The following is a 27,413-nucleotide window of genomic DNA, read 5'->3' on the forward strand; positions in this document are numbered from 1 at the left end:
GGGTGAGGGGGGCTAAACCATTGTATACAAAGGTTTAACTATTGTGGCCATGACAAAGATATAGGTAAACGTCATTTCTAGCTGTGCCTTTAGAACCAGAACATGAAGAGGTCTAAAGCGTTTGGCAGTGCCCACATTAATACTAATTGAATTGTAATAATTTTTACTACTTACGTATTTTGTTTTAAAACGATCTCGAGATCATAATTATACAGTAAAGTTCCATGAAGTTGATCTTCTATCTTGTGTATAATCATATTAAATTAAATATCTCCTTAATTGGATTAATTGGAGTTGTTACTTATGAAACAAGTGCTCTGCACCCTTTGAATTTGTAGCTAAGTTTATCTGTGGAATACGAATAATAATCCAAGCACATGACTGTTGAGGTGTAACCGAATTTATCTGAACCCCTACAAACAAACATCGATTTCACTGACTGGCTTCATTTACGTTTTCGGTTTCAACTGGTTAGATCCAATGGCATCCGGCGAAATTCAGTAGGTATAATGGGGACGTAGTGTTACATAAATTATTAATTGTAATATTTAAATTTGGCGCCACCCACGCAAAAACTGCTGAGAACTGTAATGTTCCTAGGGGGATCTATCAAGCCGACACGGAAAACGTTGACTTACCCTATACTTACGGTTGGCAACTCTGGCAAAAACTACAAGCAGAGCCACCTACCTTTCAAGTCGAAACGATGGTAGTCTCGCGGCACTTTTGAATTTGGATGACAGTCGGCTCGATATGGGATGGCACGAATGGACTCCTACGTTGTGTAATCGGTTCTTTTATGTGTTGGGACGTGAGACATAATCGGGAAGGGAGTTAAATAAAAGACAGAACTTTTGTGCGTAAGAAATGACAAGATCAAATAAATATATTAACGCACACACAAGACCATGCCAGGGAAACCTTCTACGGGACTAAAACCCTGGCATAGGCCATACAAATACATAAAATAAATCACCTACAGCAATAAAATGCAAGAGAAAATACACATAAATAAGACATCTCAAATGGTATGATAAAAATCAGATAATCAAATCAAATGCAATTAAACAAGTTCATAAAAACAAAATACACAAGACATCATAAATGCAGTGGAAAACATGATAAATCAATTCAGTGCAAAAAACATCAAAATACCTGTACGATCAATAGAGATAACACAACTCGTCAAATAAACAATTGCATGTACATAGGAAACATGTAAATGGTGTGGTTCTACTCCATCCTTCAGTTAACATAATTTAATTTAACACGAAAAGTACATGTGAGAATGCCATTGGTCACAAGTATTCATGTGAAAATCGATTATCGCTCAAGCAGAACATATTTTAAATAGAGGAAATGTAAATGAGAGGGCCCCCACTCGTATTGCTAAGATGTTAAGAACTACAATCCGCACGAGACGAGTAAACAGATACAGCGAAAAATCTAACTGCATTAGGTACCTACTCCACGGAGACAGAAATACCCACTCGCACACACAAACATCGAAACATCAAATCATTCGTATAGCGGTACACGAAACAAAGGCATGGAGTACGCCATGATTCAGATATCGTAGTTTATGCAAAATCAGCAAAATGTAAATATCACATTGTGGCAAGAAATTCAATGATTAAATATGTAGTACAAGAAAGAATAAAATGGTTACTACCTGTAAATACATCTTCAAAACACCACCACCAAAAATAATCAAGAATAAAAAAAAACCGGGAAAGCATGTGTCTTCCGTCGACCTCGTCGCCATCTTCTCCATTCTCCTAGCTTCGTTACGAAAATCCCCTAGTATTCGGCATCTGCGCAAAACGGTCGTTGGTTATATACAGAGCATATTATATTTTTGTTTCGGATGTAAATGTGTGTTGCCTAACCATCAGGGTGGGTTATCACAGAACATACGCGAGATGGCGGGCCATTTTTAATTGCAGCATAAAGTCACTGTAAATTACAGCTCCCTGTCTAAGTCCATATATTCTGTCCAATATTCTTTTCTTATACAGTGTTCTGTGCAGATGGTGACACAAAGATCATACTACATAGTGTAGTATCAAAGAGTACTTTACTCTTTGGTAGTATGATCAAAGAGGGTACTCTTTGGTATGATCTTTGTGGTGACAGCCAGTTGAGCCAGTACATGTTCCTAAATCTAAAACATTCTTCTTCTGAACTGGTATCACATCCATCTGTCGCTTGGAGCAATTTTATGTCTTTACCTAACCCCTCAATCCTTTGTAACCCTTGACTATTCCGCTGTATAAACCAGTTAGTTGATAAAAGAACGAGGAGAAAGACTCATTCTACATCTGGAACGAACACTTAAATAAAGAAAAATTAAATAAAATAATGACCAATAATAAATCACTCTATTAATAAAGTAATATTTTTAACAGTAGCGCCTACTGTTCCGCAAAAACATTCTTTGATCATGAATGTATGGGTCAATGGGTGGGTGAACAGATTATGAATCTCGACTATAATACTCACTACACGGTACAACACTTATCTGCAAAGAAATACTGACACAGATACTGTTACTGTTCAGAGTGTAAATACAAATAAATACAATAAATACAAATAAAAGATACACCTACTTATATAATTAGCAATTTGTGTGGCCGTTATGCTATGCTGCAATGCGATTGACTGGCTACGACACGAAGTAGGTCTAGGTAGGTATAGGAGGTAGGTATAGTGTTTACATAACTACTGATATACGGAATACAACAACAATTAAAATTTACTCAGAGCCTTATTTTTCGGTTGCCGTTGTCGCGACTGAGAGGGACAAGACAAACTTGATATTTTTATAATCAAAACGCGACTACTATCGAACGTCTTGGTATGTTGAGAGAGAGACGAATTCCATGCTATCCCCAACCAGTTCGAACGTAACACGCGTTCGTAGTAATCGTCGTGGGGTTATGTCGAGTTTAAATTAAGTAACAGCTGCGCGTTTAGTGTTATCTTTACGTGTTTCATGTTAATTTGAAAAAAAGTCGATCAGGCCACACGGTAAGTGTCCAGTTAAAAGATAGGAAATCAATTTGAGGTTATAACTTGAAACGATCCAAACAAAAGAATGATCCAAACACCAAACTGGATAGATAATTTCTGATTGGTTGTGGGCCTCCTTGAGAGGGGTTACTTAAACCCAACACGTGCTTTAACTCGTCGCGTACAACGCATTTTCCGTAATGACCGTAATTATAACATGACAGTGATGAAGGGTAGAAATACGCGACGAGGGGTTGGTGATTATCGGTAATTCACCACTTTTCTGCCAGAAGAGTAACGTTATTTAATAAATTAAATAATGCGTCGAATGAGCGATAAAGTCTCATGTTAACAAGTGGTTAATATCAACGCTATTATTAGAGTGTTATTAATTATAAATGAAGGTTACATTAACAATACAAACGATAAGTGATCCCGTCTCATACGTAAGACGATTGATTAGGTAGTCTTTGATTTCAATCTCAGTTTTAAAGTTATTTTTCCTAGTCCGCCTTTTTTCGATATAACGAATGTTACGTAGAGGACATTCCTTTAAAATTCAATTGACTGAGTTGAGCAAAGATCATTGGTTTGAGCATTGAAGTTATAAATTCAATGGTTTTGAGGTAGGGGAATGTTTCAGTCATTCAGTGTAGTGGGCGATTGGGCAAATCCCTATCTGCTTTGATGCTAAAGATTGCGATCACATAAACGTCGAATAAGGTCGAATGCTTGGTATTTCTAAATGCATATGGCTTTAGAAGAATATAAAAAAAATTACTCCCCCCATTTGTATCAAATAAAAGTGTATACTATTTCAACGTACGTGTTCACAAATTTTGTTTTAACTTTTTAGCCAATAACCATATATGTACAGGGTGGTTCAAATTCGCGTCTCATCATTGGGATATCCGTAACGGTGAATACTTTGAAATTAACTGAGATATCACCGAAAAACTGAAAATGTGAAATTTCGTTTTTGATTTTCCCTAGCTTAACTGGTCGGAAATCGACGATTCCTGTTAACACCTTCTATGGACATATTTTCAGAGAATCCGAATCTGTTATCAGAATTTCCATAACACGCTAGATGTAGATTGTAGACACTAGACACTACAGACTACTATTTCTTATGGACGCCATACCTATTGGTTTTTACGGAATTAATTATTAAGAATGTCTTGCCGTCATTTTGTGGGTGTTTTGATAGACTAACACCATGAGGGGGATTAAGAGGGAGAATGTATTCAGTATTGGGCCACCGGATAGTTAAGTACGCGGTCCAAGATAATAGTTTTTTTCTCGGTCACAAAATGTCAGGTATTCGGTTTTGGGCTGAGCTAACGATTTGTATCATATCAATAAAGAAATAGGGCGACAGTCACAGTTCAATGCCCGAAAAATCATGTCAGGCGCCTCAATTTCCAAGAGAATCCTGAAGGCGACGACGGTGTCATCCTTTAGATCCACGTTCCATTATCACTGATCAATTTAGAAAGTACCTCTACATGATAGGGCCGCACTAAGTTTGTATTATACGAAAATCATCGTTTCCAAATAATTCGTGAGGTAATGTACACATTTTCTTGATTTGTATAAAAAATGTAATGATTGGTGTAATAGTTGTATAACTAGTTTTGAAAGTGAGACTTTTTCATGAATTTGCATAGTGATCCTTAATAACCCATAATTGAATAATATCATTGACATTCGCGATTTACTGTCACTCAAATGTCCTCCCGTTTCTGTAAATTTATCACGCATAAACTTTTCAATTTGAGTTGGTAAATTTCAGTCTATGAGAATGTCCAAGTAAATGTGTTCAACTTTGTTAGCCATAAGGTGTATTTTGGTGTGAAAAAATGACGGTATATGTTTACTGTCGTTGATAATTATTTTTTATTATACCTGAATCACAATCTCCGTTTTAAACACTCAAATGCGTGCGAAAAAGGGCCTTTAAAACACACGTGCTTTAAAGTTGCTAAGTAACGATACTTCAAGTATGACTATTGAAACTGTCATCTGGATGAAATAAAAAATCCTCTTAGGTCGCTTTCTGTAAATGCAGAACATTTCTTTGGCTTTTGTACCTATCCTTTGGTTGAAGCTTTCACAAACGCGCGTAATTAGGGTATGCTTCCAAATCTGTTCCACTTTTTAATCGCAGCATTGCTTTAAAGTTTTGAATGAATGCACCAAAATATAGAAGATTTAAATACCTTTGACATTTCCTTCATATATTCCAGCATTATGGATGCATTTAAGACTTTATTCGTAAGTAACTTCCGAGTCCATCCATGGAAACAACTTTTCATATTCTTTATAATAGGCTTTACTGGATTTGGATTTTACACCTACCAACGTGTGTTTAGATTTTACAACAATCGATTTAATGGACGGTGTATTATATTTTTCAACGGAAATCGTTTAATTCACAAAGACGATGATTTTTATAAGCAAACGTCAAGTGACATTTCCATGGCAATCGTGAAATTACGAACACCCAGCCCACTTAATTAGACATGTATTCGAGTATAACGTCAATATGATTTCATTGTATTTCCTATTTTTAAATTATACTGCAGGTATAATAAAAAATACTATAAGATACACGTGTATAATTGGTCTTTAAAGCACTTGCAACGTTAAAGGCACTCCGCTTTGCGTCGTGCCCTTAAACTCGTTGCGCGTGCTTTAAAGACTTGATTATACACTTGTATCTTAATATACTATTATGTTTGGTCTTTATTTTTGTGGGTGGGGTTCAGTCACGGGCTGTTCTACCAAGCCAAAATTTTTGTAGGTTGTACATAGAAAAATAATGTCTTTTGAATAACTTAATAAAAACGTTGGGTTGCTATTTCAAAAAAAATTCGTTGCCGTATTGCAGCGCTCCAAAAATTTTTTTAAAATCCGGCCCGATGTTTTTCAATTCCGTATGCCTAAGAAACGTATCCAAAATTTGAACAAAATCCATCGAAAAATTGCCAACGTGGGGCCCGGTCGAAGGTATTTACCAGAGAATGTATCATAAAACGTTTATCGACTATCTCGAATTAGAATTATAGGGTAAATTCGTCTTTGTCGTAGTATAACAAGGATATGGAAGTCGGAACAGAACGATAATAAATAGCAAGTTATACATATATACTTAATGATACTTTTGAAGCAAGCATTTCATTTCAGGAGAGGACTTATTGGGGTTTAACCATGGGTTTAACTGCACCTGCATAAGCGGTCATTTCTTTTGCGGTTGCGGTAAACTTTGCGACTACTACTTTCATAATCTTATATTTGAATGTTACTTAATTTATATACAGGGTGTCCTGAGACAGTCGGTTTTTGCGGAAACTAGCGGTGATGCCAAAAAAATGATTTATATAAAATATTATTTATATGGAGGGGCCCATTTAATGATATTTGACAAATTATATAATTTATTATTATATAATAAGTTGCACCCGATAATTCTTATAAAGCGGCACATGTGTTAGTATAGTCTTTGGTGTTAAGTACAAAGGAATATATGCACAAAATTTTAGTTTTTATTGATTAGCTTATAGACATTCATTATCAATATCTTCTTCAAAATCTTCAGCGTCATCATCATTATCGCCATTCAGATTTATTACAAAAGGTTCTACGGCGACATGTATTAATTTCTTCTGTTCTTGATACATGTCGTCTACTTTCGCAAAAGTGTTGAAACTTTGACTATAAGCCTACAATGAAAAATGATTTTTAATATTTCAAATATCAAGGAAAACCTTCAACATTTTTTATACAAATACTGAGTTCTGTTGAGCGTTTCGTACATAGCTCCTTAATTCTTTAATACGGTTCTAAAGAATGTTTTAGGTTGAAAAAATACAATTCCATGACCTTCAACAATTAGAACTTCGATACCTACATAATATATATCACTATTTTAATGAGCGACGCTCGGACGGCACCAAGCGAACCTTGGTCCGTGCGTCGATTTCTCACTTCCCCATTAAACAATGTGGCGGTGATGTCAATGTTGATATTTGCATGTAATAAAGGTTAAATTTAACATTTTTGAGGATGTAAATTGGTGCATTGTTTAATTATTTGAATTGAATAGTGGACAGTAATTTTCGTTGTGGATTATGTATTACGCTACGTATCTATCGGCTAGTGGCAACCTTCGAATAACTATATCAGTTTTAAACGGTATGGTAATTTTGTAGTACTAAGTTATAGTCCTCAAATTTCATGCACCCAGGTACAAGGAAATTGCTTCAGGCGATGATGACACAAGTACGTGGGCGCTTGGCTCTGCAGCATAGGCGCCATCGGGGAACAAGAGCTCTTTTGGCAGCCTTAATTAATATTTCAAGAAATAAAATCGTTTAATTGTAACTTTATTCACAGTACCTACGCTGCAAATCAAAAGTTATTGTGTATTCTAAAATAAAAAATATATACAGTGTGTTCTATTTAATCAAAAGTTTGGGCTAAACCGGAGGTGGACAAAATTGTCATTATGGCTTTGTCAATGGACACTATTCTTTGATTTGCTCTAATTCTTAAAACATTGGTTCAAAGATAACCGAGAAATTCGAACGTTCCGGGACTTATGGTGCACTCTGTATATAAATGCATAACTTGACTTATTAAACCTGCGATTTACATATACGATATTGTATACTTCAGTACTTGAGTACTCTGTACCTATATGTACTCAGGAATGTTAAATTGTTGTACAACTCCTAAGTGTTTTGCAGCTTTCTGTAATCCTCCCACCTCACTTCGGAGAAATCTGGTTGCTCATTGCTTCCTTCTTCACCAGTAAGGAGGCCCAACTAGAACTCCATGGCAGCTGTGGGTGTAGTACTCATTTCTCCAGCAATAGAAGTGATATTCGTTGCAGCCTGTTTAGTTGAGTCTGGGCTACTTTTGCTTCCACGTACTCTTTGATACCACCGCAAGGTATAAGCCTAATTACAGTGGTCTATAGCCAGAAGGAGAGGCGGGGATTTAGTTACCATTTGTCCACAAGGCTTCGACAGCTCATTAAGGGCGTGGTGGCCTTATTGTCCGCCATGGTATTGTGAGACTTCCAAGTTAGCCTCTTGTCCTGCATGACTCCTCTATATTTGCTTTATGGAGTGTACTCCCGCTCTTGCATGCCCAATCATAGCTTCTGAAGACAAAGTTTTATTCGCACTGTTTGTATATTGTTCGGATGCACCCCCTGAGAGTCCCTTTTGGTATGCATGGATTGGTGTGAAGGTTTTTTTTAAGAAACTGCCGTATGCCCATTCTCCATCGTTTTAAGGATGAAGGACCATTGGCTCTTGGGCTAGTCTTTGGAGCTAAAAAGTTGTACTAGAACATTAATGTCTCAATTCCTTTTATTAGAAGAATGGGGAGAATTCCATGTCCCCCGGCTGATTTATAAGGCTTGTGCTAGCCTATTGCCAAACGGGCCCCATTTGGTGTGAGCATACGGCCACTCAGACTTCAGACCGTAGTCAAATTTGTTGGCAGGACGGGAAGATAGATGCCTTCTGATGTCCTCCGTCTTTCTCAACGGAACCCGGAAGTCAGTCCGCATCAAAATCTGCAAAGTCTCTCTTGTTGAAGCCCGTGGGTTCCCCGTCTGGTCCCACCATCGTTCCCAACGGGTCGTTCTTCTCTTTTGAGAGGATCTTTCGTAGGCGGGAGGTTATGAGAATCACCTCATAGAATCTTTCCCAAGGCGCTCTTTTTGATTTCCGAATCGCCTTGCTGTACTCAGTAAGGGGCGTTCTATAATCATCCTAGGACCCAGTGCGCTTGGATTTTTGAAAAAAACTATTCTTCTGGCTTTCCTAGCTCATTATTCCACCAGGGAGTGGTTCTATTTGTCTTCTCCTCAACGGAGGAGAAAAGGGAATAAAGTAGTGTCGCAAGTCGTTCTACATCAACTTGATCCATCACATTTCTGCTTTTTTGACTCCTCCTTCATTGTACGCATTTTTCCCTCCCATGTTCCTGTCCCTTATTCCATCTTTTCTCTTAGCTCGTTTCACACGTTTTTACACTTCCTTTCCTTTTGAAGCCTCCTTTGTGCTTTTCTATCACATTATTTTGCGTCGAACCTTCACATTTTGCCTCCACACTTGGTTTCTTGACACCTGGTTGGTTTACCTTTCCTCACCATTTTTAGCGCAGTGTATAGCGGTCCCCCTCTTTGGACGCATTTATTCAAAGGATTTAGTGTAGGTATGTCATGGTGTAATGTTGGTTGCCTACATTTAGGATCTTGCAAGCACAAGTTATCAACCGGTTGTGTATACCTACATCATAAGTATAGTAATTAGCCATTTCATTGTATTTAAAAGCTAGAAATGGAATACTTATATGCAGTGAATAGGCATTAAAGTTGCAGCTGATAGATAATATCCATTCATTGTCATAATTGGTATAATTTTCCCTTTCAATGGTATCTACTGCACAATATACCTACTATACTATCCAATGGACAGTATCCACTACCGAACTTTTATGGGATGTTCTGGCTTCAAAATTTGAAATACCGGATGTTTCACATTTAAATTTAAATTTTAAATGTCTCACTATGTAGTTTCGCCAGAATCGGTCCCAATTAAATTTGAAAATAACAAATGTCTTAGGTAGACAAATTCCATGGGGGTTCAAAAAGTTCCCAACTTACGTAACGCGCGTCGTGTCCTTGGACAGATAATTACCACACGTGCCCATCTATTACACCGTTTTTGAATATTAATTTTGTTAATTGTTTATTAGTATCGCTTATCTGACAATGGCCCAGTGCCTTAAAAAAATTGCATTTACTAACGAAAAATGCCAAACATTTTCCCAGAACGTTTAACTGTATATTTTTGTTATTCACGCCAAAACTACGTGAGCCTAATTACTTGTTACATAATTTGACCGAAATGTAATTGCCAACGGGCGATGACAAAATTGTTCTGTTAGTTGATTATGCACCAGTGCAAGCTGCAGGGAGTTATTCAGGCTGCTATTTAAAATATTTCATATTTTTACCGTGGGTGTACGCGCATTCGTGCCAAAAACTATAACATCTATGTATAACTTCGTAGAATATAGCGATACCTTTTCCGGATTATTGCCCCCTTTTGGTTATATGGAATTTAAGAGGCGTCGACCGTTTGCGTGATCCTCACATCTTTGCCAGTAACAATGTCGAAAACTGAGCAAATCTGCGTCTAATCAAAAAGATGGCTAACAGCAGATCACATAATAATAATAATAATAAACGTATTTATTTCAGAAAAGGCGCAGTTCAGCCTACGGCTGCTCTTCCACTTAACCTAACATAACATTTTCACAGTTCCATAACATTTACAAATTTCAACATTTCCATTTTTAGCGCATTTTTATTAAATTTGCGTTTTGTCCGTCGGCCTATTGTGAAAAATTTACGTGTTGTCAACGTAATTTCCGATTTACGCATTAGAAATAGCAGTCGGGACATCATGTATGTAAAATGTTTCATTATTTCATAGGACCTGGGGAATTTCGTTTGAAAAGTTAATTGTATTTATTATCACAAATCTTAGAACGTATAAATAAGTAATTATCGGACAAATTAATTGGCTTTATTTTACTAACAACGCCATGTGCGAGATAGCGAAGGCAGGCGTTTATCAATACCGGCAATGAACGCCGTGTTACGAGAATCGCCAGGGAACAACGATATGGAATGGATATGTGGAGATGGCTTGACCTTTAAGTGCGAAGAATGGGAAATAAACTAGACTGTTTGCGGGTCGATTAAAAAAAAAAGCGTTGCGCTAAATTATTATGAGCAAATTTTCGTCGATTAAGGTGTCAATATAGGTTTGGATACATTCAAGTAACCAGGAACAAGAATGCAAAACATTTACGTTAAAGTATACAGGGTGTTGCATTTAAAAAGTACCAACTTTAAGTCAAATTTTAAAATAAGCAGTTTAGTTTTTTTATATCTTTTCGTTTTCACCCTGTATCTCAGAAACAAACGGGGCTAGATTGATTCTGTTTAGGAAATGATATTTAAACTTGTGATGATCTTGGGGGTTTCCCATCCAGTACTGCAATCTTTGACTTACGCTATACTTACAGTTGAAAATTCGGCGGAAAAACTACAAGCAGAGCCATCTAACTTTAATGTCGAAATGTCGAATGTTTGGCATCACTTTCAAAGTTTGATAATAATCGGCTAGGACCGGGTGGTACCAATACAACTACTACTTTGTGTTATACCATTGAGTAATTAATACTCAACGGTTATACTATGGTGGTTTTTTTAACATCTATAAATGTTCAATCTAGCTCTTGCTCTTGCGCTTGCCAAATACGTTCTAACATATCCCTTTCGATCAAATTGATTGCATTGATTATGCGATTATTCAGGTCGGCAAAATCGTTCGGGATTGGTGGGATAAATATCTTGTCTTTCACATAACCGCAGAGAAAGAAGTCACATGGTGTGAGGTCCGGTGATCTTAGTGGTCACACCATAATGTGTGGTCTTCAAACGCGCGTCCTATCCAGCCCCGAGGCAATGTTGTGTTAAGGCATGTTTGACACGTGAAATTGTAACACACAAAATGACTTCTCTCTTCCCGTTGCAGCCATTATCTCTACTGTTTACGCCTAGCGGCCAAACGGTTAACTAACTGGTTATATATGCGGAAAAGAAACTATTTGAGCTGCTCTTTCATACAGTTATAAGTAAAATCCTTTTTTTGTACCGAATTTTCGTAACCTCGAAGTAAATTATGAAACGCCCTGTATATAAGACAAATAATGTATTACACACATTTTGATCACCTGAAATAAATCGTGGATACGAGGAGATAAATCTGACCTAAAGATTATCCGGATCGCACAATGGGTTTGAATAAACACACAATCAATTGATTGACAATGACAAAATTTTATTCCGACACTCATGAAAAGAAAATTAAATAAAATTTCTGAAAGAAACACAAACTTGCAAACCTTGTTTGGACATGTTGCTCCGTACGCAGGCGGTCGATAGTGAAAATAAGAAATCTTAATATTATTTACAATATTTCTTTTTAAATAATCCAAATAATTTGGTCGTACACAGTTTTGCGATAAGGCGACTCAACTTAACATAAACGCCGACGACTTTTGAATTCCACTTTCCCTAAAACCGCTTTAAACATCTCAACAACTTTAGTTAATTTGCTTCTCCAAAAATTATTATAATAAAGTCAGAACTACGTCTTCAACTAAACAAAGTGGACGAACTGCCCGAATAAAAAAATCAAAGCGTAAAAAACGTACACGCTGTCCAACCGCCGCGAACCAGCCACGTTGTTTTCTCGTCTACAATATTTCGCGAAACACCATCTCCACCATAAAATAATCCTTACGTGCGTCTCAGAACTCTCAGATGTGCATTTTCGTTGCAATTAATTAAACTTTCACCTGATGTCAAAGGTTCTTATCGCAAACACTTAAATACCTTTTATAAAATACGAACACTTAACCAGATTTACTTAATGCGTCTTATCTAAATTGCATAAATTATACAATCACAAACAATTCCAAGATGGAAAAACAACTACGGAAATACAAATCCAAATGAAACAAACCAATTCTGTGCTTATTCGTAAATTTACTTTACTAAATTGAAATATTGCTCATATAATATACAGAGTGTAGTTTTTTTTGGCGTTTAAACCGAAATAATGTGTACGTGACGTTGTTTATACATCAATATTTAAGGCCCAACCACTTGTACATTATGAACCAACAAACGGTTAACGGTACAAAACAAAAGCTTGGAGCACGCTATGCTTCAATAAACAAATATCAACATTCAGTGTAAAAGGTAGATAATAACAAATTGTGATACGAAATTCAAAGATTGATGATTAGTACGAGAAAAAATAAAATGATACTACTTGTCATGACACTTTTCAAAACAAAAAGAAAGAAAATAAACAGCGAGAAAAACTCAAACTTCTGTCAAACTTCGCCTCGAAAATCCCTGTTCTTCGGCATCTGCGCGAAGCGGCCGAAGTTGAATCTGATTTTTACTATATGCGATATGTTCACCTTTATTAGAAGTATCTGTGGTTAAAATTTCAACAAAATATATTAATAAATAAGAAAGGTAACATTGCACAGTTTAATCGTAAAGATTTTCTTTAGCGCAGGTGCCAGAGCTATACACTACCGAATGCAAAAAGAACGAACTAAATATCTTGAAAACTGTAGTAGTTAAGACCTCGGACAGACGGACGGACAGAGAAAGTGGCTGTAATAGCGCACCTAACTTCGTTGGAAAATGCGCTAAAAATGTGAACTAAATTCATATGTGATTAAATAAAGTTAAAAATATTGCGTAACACGAACAATAGCGGAAGTCAGACGCGCGAAATTAAAACTGATTCAGGTTTTCGACGGAAAATGGACCTGGTCATCTAAATGTCGTCAGTGTTACTCAGCATGTAATTAAGTTTATTGCTGTCGTATTGCCCACTTCCAAGCTACAACTTCACATGAGTAAGGTGGGATATCTGGCATTTCGCATTGAAATTCTGCATAAAGAATTGGATAGCCGTTTCCCGAAGAAAATTGTTTCAAAACATTTTCCGGCGGAATTTTAGAGTTCCGGTTAGAGTCCCGAATATGCGACTATTAATGAATTATTTTTACATTTTGTTCTAAAACCATTGACGATCTCCATTTCTCCAAGAAAAAGGCACCAAGCAGCACTAGCGGTGTCCATCAGTCCGATCATTAGTGCGACCAATGAAGTACAAGGAAGCATTTGCTCGCAAATGGCCGCGTGTGCTGATACAAATGGTAAAGTACCAGGGGGCATTCAAGAAGTTTTAACGATTGTCATCTTTCCATCCAAAAGGTTTTTCGAAAAGTTAACGTGTTGGAGTTAAGAATTTACATTTTAACGAGGGAAAAGCGTAACCTTATTTAATTGACTGCTGGTTACCAACAGAGCAACCACGTACCATTTTTACAATGGAATCTGTAATTCAAAAATTTTAATTGAAGGTCGACCCAAACAATCCCTCCTTAACTCTGTCTCAATTCATTTACGTATAAATTACTATATGTATCTGTGATAAATGTATTGTGTAGGTACCTGTCGCTGTTATCGACTTCCAAAAATAGTACAATCAATATGTATTTTATGCGTAATAGTATGATAAACAACGCAGACCTACAAATCCACTTGCGTGATACCTAACGGTTTTTGTCGTCAATTTAAGATTGACGCAAAATGGCATCAGGTACCTGATCATCTCAAACGTCACTTCGTCGCGTCGTTTCTTGATCAATTACATGAACTTGTTTTGAATGCTGATGTAATTTTAAATGCTTCGGAAATTGGATTCTTGAACATCCCATTTCATGCTAATTAGTATCAGACTGAGGGTTTTTTCGAAATTAACCTTGGCGACTCTTTTTTTCATTTCGATATTGAATCAAAACCATGACGCACGTGTGCAATTAAATGCTATTGACGTTTTCAGTTGTTAATTATCACGCATTCGGTGTAGTCGCCTTTGTTCGTTTAATTAACCAGTTGTTTGATTGGCCAAGTGGCTCACTTTTACATTAAGTCTTAATTTTGTAGTTTAACGAGGTTTTAAACAGTTTCTAGAAATAAATTACGTTTGAAGGTGGTGAAGTTTGTACCTTTTTTGAATTGCTTGTTAATTTGATTCGTTCAGTGTCGATTAGGTTGTATTTCCAAATCATAATCCAATTCCTATTGCTTTTGGGGTAATTACATGGGTTACAGGGAAAAAAGTTGGCAACCAAAACTGTAGTCATCAGCTTTAAAATTGTGAAATTATAAAACGTGCATTAACTTTGCCTTTTGTTCAGGTAAAATTGAAGTTCCCTTCTTCATCTAGTTCAACTGTTGATTTTCTTGAATAATTGCATCCACTTCGCTATTGATTTTCAGGAAGCTGGTTCAACAGGAACAAAAGTTATAGGACTTCGAATGAATCGGAAACAGGAAAAACTGCGGGCTCAATATAATAGAAATCAACATATTTCATTCCCTAGTCCTAGGTCATGTATCGAGTTCGGACTTTAGCTAGATTATTCCCTATGATTCTTAGATGTGTAACAATTATATAACTCTTCTCTGCGGTATAGGTCTAAAATTTGATACTTATCTAAACTGTTATTTTTCTATACGTAATAAAAATCGAAGGAATAATATACCTGAAATTAACCCAAATCCTTTGTTTGGATTCGATTGTTATGAATAAATACAAAATCTGTCTCGTGCTAATAATTTTCTCGGGTCGATTCCTTTAAGAATATCAAAATTTTTTCAAATAAAATATATTCTGTAAATTCCTAAAAATAATCGACCATTACTTTATACAAATGAAAAATTTGACGTTGGTAAAATTGCTACTCCCTTTAGAAATATGGAAACAGGTCGTTTCATTGGTACAGTTGACTCCGTAATTAATGCAAAACAAAAATGTCCCCAGCTATAGCAAATCTGCGCAAACCGGCTTTAATTTTACGAAAGTAATACACAGGATCGTGATTATGCATAGGAATAAAATCAGTAATCAGTAATATTTATTGTTCAACAGATTCTTAGTAGGTAATCCATAAATGAACAATCATAAAAGTAAATATAGAAGCGTATACATACATTATTATTAAATTATTATAAAAAAGTAAAATAAAAAAAAAGATAAATGGAATATAATTAATGTTGCAAAGTAGAAAGCAATTCTATGAACGAAGGCAAAATAATAATTACAAAATTATGTTAATTAAAAATAGAACTTAAAACATTCGATAATGAATTATAATTAATGTCACAGTTCTGACAATTCATATTATAATTACATGCCATTATTAAAGATGGAGTTCTACGAAGAAGATTGGATTTTGGAGTAGGATAAGTGAAGGTGTCTAAATGCCTGGTAGAATACATTGGTATAGTAAATGACAGTTTTTCAAGTATATGCCCAAGACATAAATTTGATGCATTTCTGGCAACCACATGGATTTTGATCAAAACATGTCAAAATCGTTATTTATGCGCCAAGATCGTTGAGAAAAAGACCAAGAGCATTATTTCAATGACCAAAGCATGAATTGTATGAGAAAATAGGACGGAGAAAGTAGGGAGACGGTGTTGCAAAATAGTGATGCGGAGCTGGAACCCTAGTATTGCAGAGTGGACAGCGTCGTTGGAGATTATGGATTGGGAGCAAAGACTGAAAGGAGTGTACGTCTAACAGAATTCTGCAAGGAAAGAAAGATAGCCATTGCCAACACTGGTTCGAACATCATAAAAGGAAACTTTACACCTGGAAATTCTACAGACGTCGAAAGCAGATTGATTTCATCATGATTGAAGAGAAATACAGAAATTGTTTAAAGATGCCAGGTGCAGATATTAATAGTGACCATGTTCTTTTGTTGGCCGAGTTGGATATAAAATTGAAAAGGAATGGGATATGTAATTAAGAGAGATAGATAAAGAATAAATATAGGAAGGCAATGGGAATTGAAATGAAACGGGAAGTTGCAATCTGCAGAAGACAAATAAAAGAGCACGAAGATTATGATAAACTAAAGTGGCTGAGAAGGAGGTGGGCTATGGATGAGGAAAAAGAGCTACGAAACAAATGAGTAGAAAGATTGAAGAAAAGAGGAAGTATAAACGACAAAGGGAAGAAAGAAATACCGACGACTGAATAATGAATTAAGAGGAGAAACTAAATGGGCGAGGGAGCAAAGACTGCTAATGAGAACCTTGAAGGAATAAATATAAAGAAAGAATCAGAAGAAGATAAGGGTGGGAGTATTTTGATGTCAGAAATAAAGGTGGTATCAGAGATACGAAGAATTCTGAGGGTGCTGAGATAGATGGGCTACAGGTACCTAAACTTAATAAAGAGGTTTCAGAGGAAGAAGAAATGAGGATACTGGGGGAGTTGTGTAATGAGATTTACGAGAGTGGAGTGTGGCCCGAAGACTTTCGTAGAACCGTTATGATACCGAACGGAACAAACAAATTTGAGGAACACAGAACCATCGGCTAATGCTGCTCAAATTTTGTTGCGGATGTTGGATAGGAGTTACGGAGGATAATGGAGGAGGCAGTGGGGGAAAGATCAGGTTGGATTCCGAAAGGGTTTGGGAGCCGGGAATGCAATCGCAGTAGTAAAAACAATTGGAGAAAGATATATAGAACGAGAAAGAACTGTAAGTCTGCGCCTAGTAGGTCTGGAAAAGGCATTCGATTGTGTGAATACGAGAAAATGTTAGAAATTTTAAGGAACAAGGGATTGGAGAGAAAGAAGATTTATCAGTAATTTGTACACGAAGCAGAAGGTGGATTGAATGGTCTGGAATAGGAGGAAGAGTTATAGGCAAGGATTCAGTCGGGAATTGAATGAACTGTTGTAACGACTGGATTGAGAATAAACCATAAGAAGTCGCAGGTAATGGAAGTTGGAGCAACAGAAGAAGTAATGGATGTAAGGGTAAGGGGAGAGAATGTTTGACGGTACCTTCTAAATATTTTTCTCCTGGAGGCGGCCCGTGCGGCGCAGTTCAGTTAAAGCTGAGCTGTGGTACTAAGGGTCCCTGGTTCGAATCCGGGTTCGGGCATGGATATTTTTAAATGTATAGTGGGTTGGGTTGGTAGAGCAGCCTTGACTGAAACCCCGCCCACTCAAAAATAAAGGCAAAATAAAATAAAAAATATAACTCCAAGAGAAAAATACCGCCTTCTAAATATTTTTCTCCTGGAGAACGATACAACTCCAGGAGAAAAATATTTAGAAAGTACCGTAAACATTTGGTTACTGGATTAATTGAAGGGGCGGAGAGGAGGCTATTGTTACATTGCCTCCCCCTACCCTCCTCTGTTTACGTTTACTATTTGATGTAGACCGTCGCTTATTGCGTATTGGCTGTAATTAATTACTTAATGGTCTTTTGGCTATCGGTTCAATATGGCTTCCAAAAGGGAAATTACTTACTGCGACTTTTGCCCACGATGGTAAATGGTAAATGAAAGTTCTTTAGACGGAAGAGGACATGCTAAGAAAACTGTACAAATTTCAATACCATACAATTACCTGATAACTTTATTCGCCTTATACTCCCAACTAATGCTCAGTTTAATTTTTCAGATGCTTAGAGTGCGGAGCAATGCGAATATTGAGGGATATACGGAGTACGAGGAGGACATTTTATTTGATGACGACGATCCGGACTTTGACCATCATACTCCCTCTATTCCAATTTTTTGCAAAGGTAAGTGGTGGCCTAATATTGTAAATTGTAATGTAAATCATTCCAAACTTCAATCAATACAGCAATTAAAAAGTTTACAAAAAATAAAGAATTGACATGATGAATTGAAAATGTTTAGCCCTTAAAAACAAACCACCCCTATGAATTTCCATTGGAAACTGTTAAGGGTAGTTTACACGCTACGTTCTCGGCTACGCGATGTGATTGTCCAATTTATTGTTGCAATAAATCAGTCAGTACTGTTTACATGACACGATTTGTTGTCGCGATTTCATTGTCGGTTACGGCTTAGCACAGTTTTAGTTAAAATGGTAGGCTTCTTCGAAGACCTCAAGGTGTACTCCGAAAAAACTTCCCAAGGTTCCCACGGGAACGGTGAAAAAAGAATCGGGGTACGGAAAAAAAACGGGATTCCCTAAAGCCGGCACAACTAGTTCTTTCTAATAAATAAGAAACTGAAGGATGTTTAAAATATGCGATATTCTTGCATTTACTAGAAGAAAAAGCTTTGGTTAAAATGTCAAATAAAATCTGTATAAATGAGAAAGTTGTATGTATTGTATGTATGTCAAGATTTTTCTTGGTTGAGGTGCCAGAGCTATAAACTACTGAATGCAAACAGACCAAACTACATCTCTTCAAAACTGTAGGAATCATGAAGGCCTCGGACGGACGGACGGAGAAAGTGGCCATAATAGCGGCTACCAACATGAGTTGGAAACTGGGCTCAAAATAAGAGGTTTTTTCGAATTGCTAGTGATAAAGAAATATTCAGCACTGTTTCTGGTTAGAATTTTTAAGTTCGATTCGAGTTCCGGGTAGTACCTCAAGATGGGGCCGAGACACTTCGCCTAATGCCCTCAACGCCGACACGATTTTTAGATGACTCATGTCGTTGACTAGGGGCACTCAGTCTCAGACACACTAAACTTGATTGACGATTTGTTCCAGGGTAAAACAAAACCTTCATTTCCTGAACTACTTTATATTACTTCTGTTATTCTAGCATAATTTCTTTCGAAATAAAAAAATCCAAGGCGCTCGAGGATGTCGAGGTAACGTTTTTTTTGCAAATTTGTGACCTTCCCGTTCCCTCACGTCACGCTTAAATCGTCAGATTATTGAAATGCATACCTTTCAACACGTAGTCAACCCACCTTACTTTAATTTATTATTTAAATTTTAAATAAGAAATATAATTGGGAACATTTTGTGCTAACATTTTGGAGTTCTGGCCACAGTTCAGGATCACACTATACAGGGCGATGTTTTTAAGTGGACATGCATTAATGGCAAGAGCAAATGGGCAAAAAAATGTACTTGCAAAATTTTTCGAAAGTGGAAATGTTTGTTTTCAATTTTCCAAAAACATTTTTTACCCTTTTTATCTCTTTTTTCATTGGTGCATAGTAAAGATATGGTTCCATTTATCTCTTTCTATTATCTTTTCATTGGTGCATAGTAAAGATATGGTTTCCATTTGAAAATGTCGAATTTTTGACCAAAAACCGATTGTTAAACTTTGAATGCTTATTGGTATTATTTTTTAATCACATTTAAAAATCACACCAATAACATTATTTTGATAGCGTGGACTTTTAGCTGTCAATTCATGAGAAAAGCATTTTGCTAAGTAGTCCGATAACAGTGATATGGCTAATTTACTGAACCTCTGAAACCGTGAAAAAATGTCAAATAACTTCGAAACCATGTCAGTTAGACATAGAATCATATTGACAAAGTCATCAGAAAAAATAGTGCCATTTGAAATAAGAAAGTTCCGGTATCGTTCTGACATCTTGAAAATATTTTGAAATGATTCCTTTTGATCGATTATTCAAAAAAGGTAATGGGTCCCGAATCGAAATCCCAAACCGTTCCTGAGATACTTCTAATGACCCTGTGTTATGCACCTATTCATTATAAGATTTTGGTGTGAAGTGTATATTTGGTAAACTATAATAGGTCGCTTTTGCATTGATTACTCGCGCAGAACTCTTAAAACTTCACTGTTGATGCAATTGGGGGAGGGCGTGATGTTGGCTCCCAAGATTTTAAAAATTGATTTAATTGTTGGCATTTTTTTAAGACTTCTTAACAGCTATAGAACTTTATAGCGGGGGGGGGGGGGGGCATCAGAACTAATTACAATTTGCAACATTTAAAAATGGGGGGTCAACTTCCTAAGAACTCAAATTCCTATTCTGTGCGATCACGCCATGACATTGTACCTATTGTTTAAAGACGAGGGTTTTTTTAGGAGGACGTACAATTGAATAATTCCATTCGAGGGTTTTGGTGAGAAGAAAATTTCGGGCACCGATATCCTTTAGGCATTAAGTATCAAAAATTTTTCACAATTCTCATGGCGTTCCTTTCACAATTTTCCGTTTAGCATAAAAATATGATTAGGTATTGAAAGCAACGTAAGTAAAGACTAAATAGGAAAGTGTGTGAAGTTTCATTTTACCTAGACAGCAACTGCAGCAAAAGATAAGTGCCAAAGCCTTCAAGAGTGCATTGTCAATGGCGGTCACTGATCTACGGCAGACTTTGTAATTATCTAAGGCACGTGCAGACCTGACACTGCTCGATAAGTTTATAAAAGAAACAGTTTTATTACCCCTAGACGTAACATTGCAAGATCTTGTGGTGTAGCATTCTTCATTTTTCTATTCTTCGCCTCATTCGTCTACCTACAGCTATATAAGTAAATGTGTCAATGGACGGTCACTGATCTACAGCACGCAATATGAGTAACTATTCTCTATCCATCCACTTGTTGTGTTTGCATTACCTATACACGTCACAATTTTCAAATACGATTCTAAGTGTGCTGGTCATCAGTTTCTTTATTTATAAACAATTACTCTCGTATACACGAACGTAAGTGTTGTGAAGGGATACATGCCCCAACCGACCCTTTTTCTCAAAAGCAAAGTTTAAATTTGAACTTGAAATGAGCCCTGAGGTTCTGTCTCAGCTCCACAACCTTTTTCCCACGAGATTTCTTCCTAAAACCATGACTTGAATCCAACCAAGATGCTTCTACATGTTTTTTTGTTGTATGTTGTGAGTTGTTTTGAGACTGGATGCCGAAAGAATGGTAAACGATTGACTTTTCTGAAAGGGCATAAACTAGAAATAGATGCGTTTCGGCAGATTGGGATACCTATATACTTTTTGACTCGCTTTTTGATGTTCTGCGATTCATTTATGAAGCATGAAGCTCACTCTTCAAAAGATTCTTCTGATTTTTTGCTTAGAAGCTATAACAGAAATATAGAACTATAGTAGCCTTACCTGATTTTGGGTTTATTTCCAATTTCACAAATATTTTTAAAAAATTCCTAATCGAGAGCGCAAAATATTCCGATCTCTAGGAAATTTAGGAATTGGCGGTTTTGCTACATGAAAATAACAAATCCAAAATATTTTTTGAAAATTCGAAAAGAATTCCAACATCAATTCGTGACCAGGCAACAAAAATGGTTAGATTCCATAATACACTTGGATTTAAGAACCAAACTGAAACAGCTTTTGCATGCGACCTTTTTAAAAAAGTTATTCCATTGTGTAAATCGCTAAGTATTTTTGAATGTGGGTGGCTAAATGTGTCACACCTGCCCAGATCGATTTTAGTACAGTAGTAATTTTGCTGACGTGCGTTTTGCGATTCGGAATAGTGCTTAAATCTGACTATTTTTTTCGTTATCGGTCCAAGAGTAGCAGTCGATTTTTGTTGAAATTTTTTTCCAAATACCAAATTTTGTGCACGCCAATTTAGGCGTATACCATTTTGGAGTAGGAATGTTTGAAAAATGTTTAACAACATCAGAAAGAACATACTTAACACATTGCGGAAAACTCGCGCGAATTTTAACGCTCAAGAAACAAAATGCCCGACAAAATTTCATCCCCGAACCACTTTAGGTGACACTCCCGTGGTTCCAATCCAAATTCGACCTGAGCTCTTCGACGGCTCAAAACCGAAAGCCCAAAAAAACTATTCTCCCTATTAATCTCCTTTCATGGTTTTAATCTATCAAAACAGTTCTTAATCACGAATTAATTTTGTAAGGACCCCTTTTATATTTGTTTATTAACTTTTGTTACACAACTTAGAGCGTTGACTATTTCAAGAAGAAGAAACAAACTGAGAATTACTCACAACTTGGAATACATTTTTTATTACTTATTAGGGTGAAAATGGTTGGTATTTGCTAGAATGGACGTATAACTGCGGTAACAAGAGTCGAAGGCTTGTATAAAATAAAATTGAACCTTGTTGGGCACGGGCAAGAGTTTTAATGTGAGAGTTAATTTTTAATTTATCCACGGCCAGCTCAGTAATAAAAATGTTGCGGGAGTTATTGGCCTCTTATCTCCGCCTAAGAACTAATGCTAGTTGTAATAGTTGATTGAATATATTAAAAGCAAAGGTGATCAATTTCCATTTTTCTTCACTTGTAGCTGGATACAAAATATGGGTATGATTCATAAAGAGAAATACAAACAAGTATAAATTGTGCACAACTCTTGTGCAGATATAGCGCATTTTTTTTAACCTAAATAGCTTTTGTTTTGACATCACCAATGGATGTATGTCTTGCAGACTTCTCAATCGCCCTTTGTAAGTACCCTCTTCCGACAATCCGTTCTTGAGGTATAAGGGAATATACCCGATCACGAAAAGAGGTCGAGGAGGAGGGCTATGATTGGTAGAAATTAATTCCTTTTGTTGAGATCTTTCATTAGAGTACCATGAAGGATAAAACTAGTTCTACTCTCCCCCCCTCCCCCTTCATCCCGTACTTTGATAAGAGGATAGAAAGAAAGGAAGTAGTTTGTAGAAAACAATTCCTTTCGTTGAGATTTGTGGGGGGAGGGGGCCCTTTTAGACAGCGAAATTTGATGGCCGTCTTGCACACCTTCAAGGTATAGGCTACCTACTGCAAAAAATTCCAGGACTCTAGGACCATTCACCTAGAAGTAGTTCAAAACGACAGAAGTGGGTCCGGACGGACGGACAAAACGCAAACAATAGCACATTTTTTTTTAATTCTTAAAAAATGCGCTAAAAATGTGATGCCTATTTCGTAATCACGTGTCCACGCTAAGTTTGATCCGTACCTAAATATTTTATCTTTATCATCATGGATTATTTGTACATTCTTCTGTACAACATATACATACAACCTCTGAAAATTTTAATTCAACCAAAGGAATGGTATCACTGATATTAAATGCAATCTTCTCAATCAATGGAGCAAAATAAAAATATCCTGTGTTGGGTTTTAGTTCTTATCAATAAATACAATACAAAATCTATTCTAAGTACTTCTCATAGGTGGATTTTTTCAGGAATATCAAAATTACTTCAAACAAAATATGCAATTTCGTGCTTACCTGGACATGTTTATACTGTTGTTCAATAGAGAGCGCTTTTAAGTATACCTAAATACAGTGACTGCATAAAGACAGTGTGGCTATATGCTTCGTGTCCGCCATGTTTTTTTTTTCATATTTATCATTGAACAGATTGCTTTAAGCGAATTGGTTGAATTTGCTATGGTTACAATAATATGGCCACAATTGTTTCCAGAACGATACCTTCGTCACCTTGGTTTCCAGGTTAATTTCTACCAATCCTGTGTAGATGGTTGAAACATGGCGGATTTCCCAACCATCATACACTGTATACTTAAATACAGTGATTCTCATTTGGCGAACGAATTTTAAACTTGTTTGAGCATCACGTCATCGGTTGACAACTTTAAATTTAAATATACAGACTCCCATTGGTTACATTGAAATCTGGAGAAAACAAGGCGCAGCCAATATAAAACTTGACCACCGCATGGCCACCGAGATGGCCACACTGTTAGTATAAAGCCACTGATTACTTAAATACAGTGATTTTATATGAGACAGTGGCGACAATCGAACGTTTAATTTTTGATTGGTTGTTGAGATCGGCGGCCATGTTACATCGAGTTTCTGCTACATGTTTATGGTTATGTATTGTGTGTTGCATACACTTCAATTGTATTTGACGATTTGAATTTCGATGCAATATGGCCGCTGTGTTACCCATGAAATGCATAAGAGTAGCCTGTTGTTTGTGTATATCTGTGGTAAAGTTTAGTAATGATCAATCCTTTAATGGAAACACCCTGTATACCTTATAATACCCCATACACTGTAACAAATTTAAACGGTCTATGGAGCTCCCGTTACAGTGGGTCGATGTGAAAGATTTCATTCATGACACTATTCTAATAGAGCAGTGGTGCTTCAATGGCGGCATGCTCAATTAAGGACAAGAATACTAGTGCCTTTATAGGCATTTTCTTCAATAAGTGGTAGCAACCGTATCTGGTCTGGTTCAGAAGGGAGCAGTGAGTTCCGCATGATTTTAAAGATATACGCTCTTACTTATTCCTCCTTCTCCTTTCAGTATGGGCTCAACACGTCTCTGTTTACGTCCCCCACCCCCTCCTCTTGGTATTAACTTTTTTATTTGATGTATTTATCTTTTATAGAAGCGTCTTTAGGGAAAAAATTAATTTAATTTTTCCTGGCTAATTGCGCTTGTGATTCCAAAGTTGAGTACTTTCCTGTATCTGTGATTTTGACAAAAAAATGGAAATGATGTGTGGTATTGTTCTGTATGTATAAGTAGGGAGTAGGGATATTAGATAAGATCGGCTCTCGCGATTGCATAACCGACTTGGCGCCTAGCTATTTATTTTAGTACGGATAGGTATGTACGATCCAAGTTCAACATCTGAATTTATCTTACTAATTGAATTTTGAGATTCCTGTGCAACCTTAAAACTTTCACGCGATCACTGAATGTATATTGATCTGAATTCATGACATGTAATTTTTAGGTACTTATGGCACACTAAGTGCATGTAACTAATGAATAATATTTGGATAAGTAGCATTGATAATGATCAATTTTTGATGGTAAATAGATTTTGAGTCGGCCTTTCCCAAGCAGCTCAATGGGTATCAGATTTGGCACACAAGTATTTTAGAATGTATAGGATTTGTCAAAATCGTTACTTTTCACCAATGTTCATGGTAAAACGTGCAAACCAGTGACCAATCCAACATATGGCCCATTTGGTTGTGGTCCCATTTGTCAAGATAGGGGCTTTTTACTTCATTAACAAGGCCTTTTTGTTTTTGTATTAGTTTCGAGCGGTTCTAATCACAGAAGAATAAATAATTATCCTAATTCATTCCTTGAACCGGACGCTGCGTAATTTACGGGGAATTACCTCACCACGTAAAACTTGTTAGGAAAAAAAAACAGCCAAAGGTAAGTACGTCTAGTGTTTACAATAAACACTTCTTATTAATTAAATAATCCGTCAACTTCCTGTCTCAGAGCGATATTTTTTTAACACACTTGCGGTGGCAATAACCTTTCCAACCTGATCCTAAGTAAGGACGCTCGCCGAGGTTTTAAAATTAAAGGGGCACCTTCACTTTTACAATTGGGTGATGTGACACAATTTACAAAAATTACGGGTTTTACTAATTGGGTATTATAATACAAGTATGTAAACTAGTTCTGTGAATCTGTATGCCATTACTTTGTAGGGAAAAACGTATTGAGAATGAAATTGAGCTCCAATTGGGGCAGAATCAATATCGACCAAGTGACCTAACACAAACCCGACATGAGGTTTGGGGTTAAAATAGGGCGAATGTCACACGGGCTTTTTTTGAAATTCGCATCAACCTTGAATTGAACCTGTTTGACAATAAACAAATTAGGTGATGTTTGTCTGTAATTATAGATATAAATCTTCCTCGGAACCCTCCCAAAAAAATGCGGATAGATGTGATGCTGATTTTGGTCTTTTACATTCAAAAATATACCCACTAGTGATTTGGTGTTTGATTGGATTTTCCAATATTCACCATAATGATGGGAGGGTGCTGTGGTGAATATAAAAAAATCAAAAAAACGTGTCTTCAAGTTGTCAAAAATGGTTATTCATTTTTCAGATCTGATTTTTCATTATAAGAAGGCCTAAAACAGTAAAACCGATGATACTTGGAGCCCTCAAGCACTTGTATTCAAGAAAAACTTTGGGGACGCCACTGCACTTAATTAAAATTTGAAAATATTTGCTCGCGTAAGAGATACGAGGGAAGATAAAAAAATTGTCCATTTTGGAGTGGTACTTTGACTATATGTTTTTGTAAATAAGTATACTGGGTCAGGTAAAAAAGTCATTGGACCTAACCTCATTTTTTAAATAGAACATCTTGCATATTTTAATCTGAAAAATATGATATTAAATTCTCTTTTCAAAAATATAACACTCGAGAATGATATTAATAAAAGTTAAAAAAAGATTTAAACAAAGATAAAAAAGGTTCACAATGTATCGTGTGTCCCTTTAAAAAAATGACCCCCGTATACTTATTTTGAAAGGCAGATATTCAATCTATCATTATAAAGAAACGTTTGTAATAAACATTTTTTTAAATTAAAAAACTATAAGGTCCTTTTGAAATTGATATTTTTTAAATTCTCTTTTCAAAAATAAACACACCAGGGATGATATGCAATAAAAGACTCAAGTGATTCAGCGACAAAAATATTCAAAATTATTAAAAAAGATGTAAAAAATTAAAAAGAGATTCACATGATTCAAAAAATACAATAAAATTTCAAAAATATTGTTCAATTTTTTTTCGAAAATCTTTCTTTAATCTTTTTGAATCAATATTGCATTTTTTAATGTTATATTTTCAAAAAGAGGATTTAATATACAATTTGTTTAGATTAAAATGTACAGTGGTCGATTAAAAAAAATTAGGTTAGATTCGATATCTTTTTACCTGACCCCCTATACTTATTTTGAAAACGGCTTATTCAGTCTATCGTCATAGAGAAACGTTTGTAATAAATAAAATTTTAAATTAAAAAAATATTGGGTCTTTTTGAAATTGACATTTTTTAAATTCTTTTTTCAAAAATAAACACACCAGTGATGATATTTAATAAAAGGCTGAAGTGATTCAACAAAATTAAAGAAATATTCAAAATAATTTAAATA

General features: G+C 36.0%; 1 protein-coding gene across 1 annotated transcript in view; it reads left to right on the top strand.

Moving 5' to 3' along the window:
• The first annotated feature begins 2,876 nt into the window (after positions 1–2,876).
• LOC116178399 (protein pinocchio-like) overlaps positions 2,877–27,413 on the top strand; it is a 104,360-nt gene continuing 79,823 nt past the window's right edge. Inside the window, exons 1-2 of the mRNA XM_031497892.1 lie at positions 2,877–3,030; positions 18,201–18,324. Coding sequence (XP_031353752.1) covers positions 18,201–18,324 — 124 coding nt within the window. The 5' untranslated portion in view covers positions 2,877–3,030. The remainder of the gene's footprint in view (positions 3,031–18,200; positions 18,325–27,413) is intronic.

Source organism: Photinus pyralis, unplaced genomic scaffold (genome assembly GCF_008802855.1).
Source record: "Photinus pyralis isolate 1611_PpyrPB1 unplaced genomic scaffold, Ppyr1.3 Ppyr1.4_LG8, whole genome shotgun sequence".
Taxonomy (NCBI): domain Eukaryota; kingdom Metazoa; phylum Arthropoda; class Insecta; order Coleoptera; family Lampyridae; genus Photinus; species Photinus pyralis.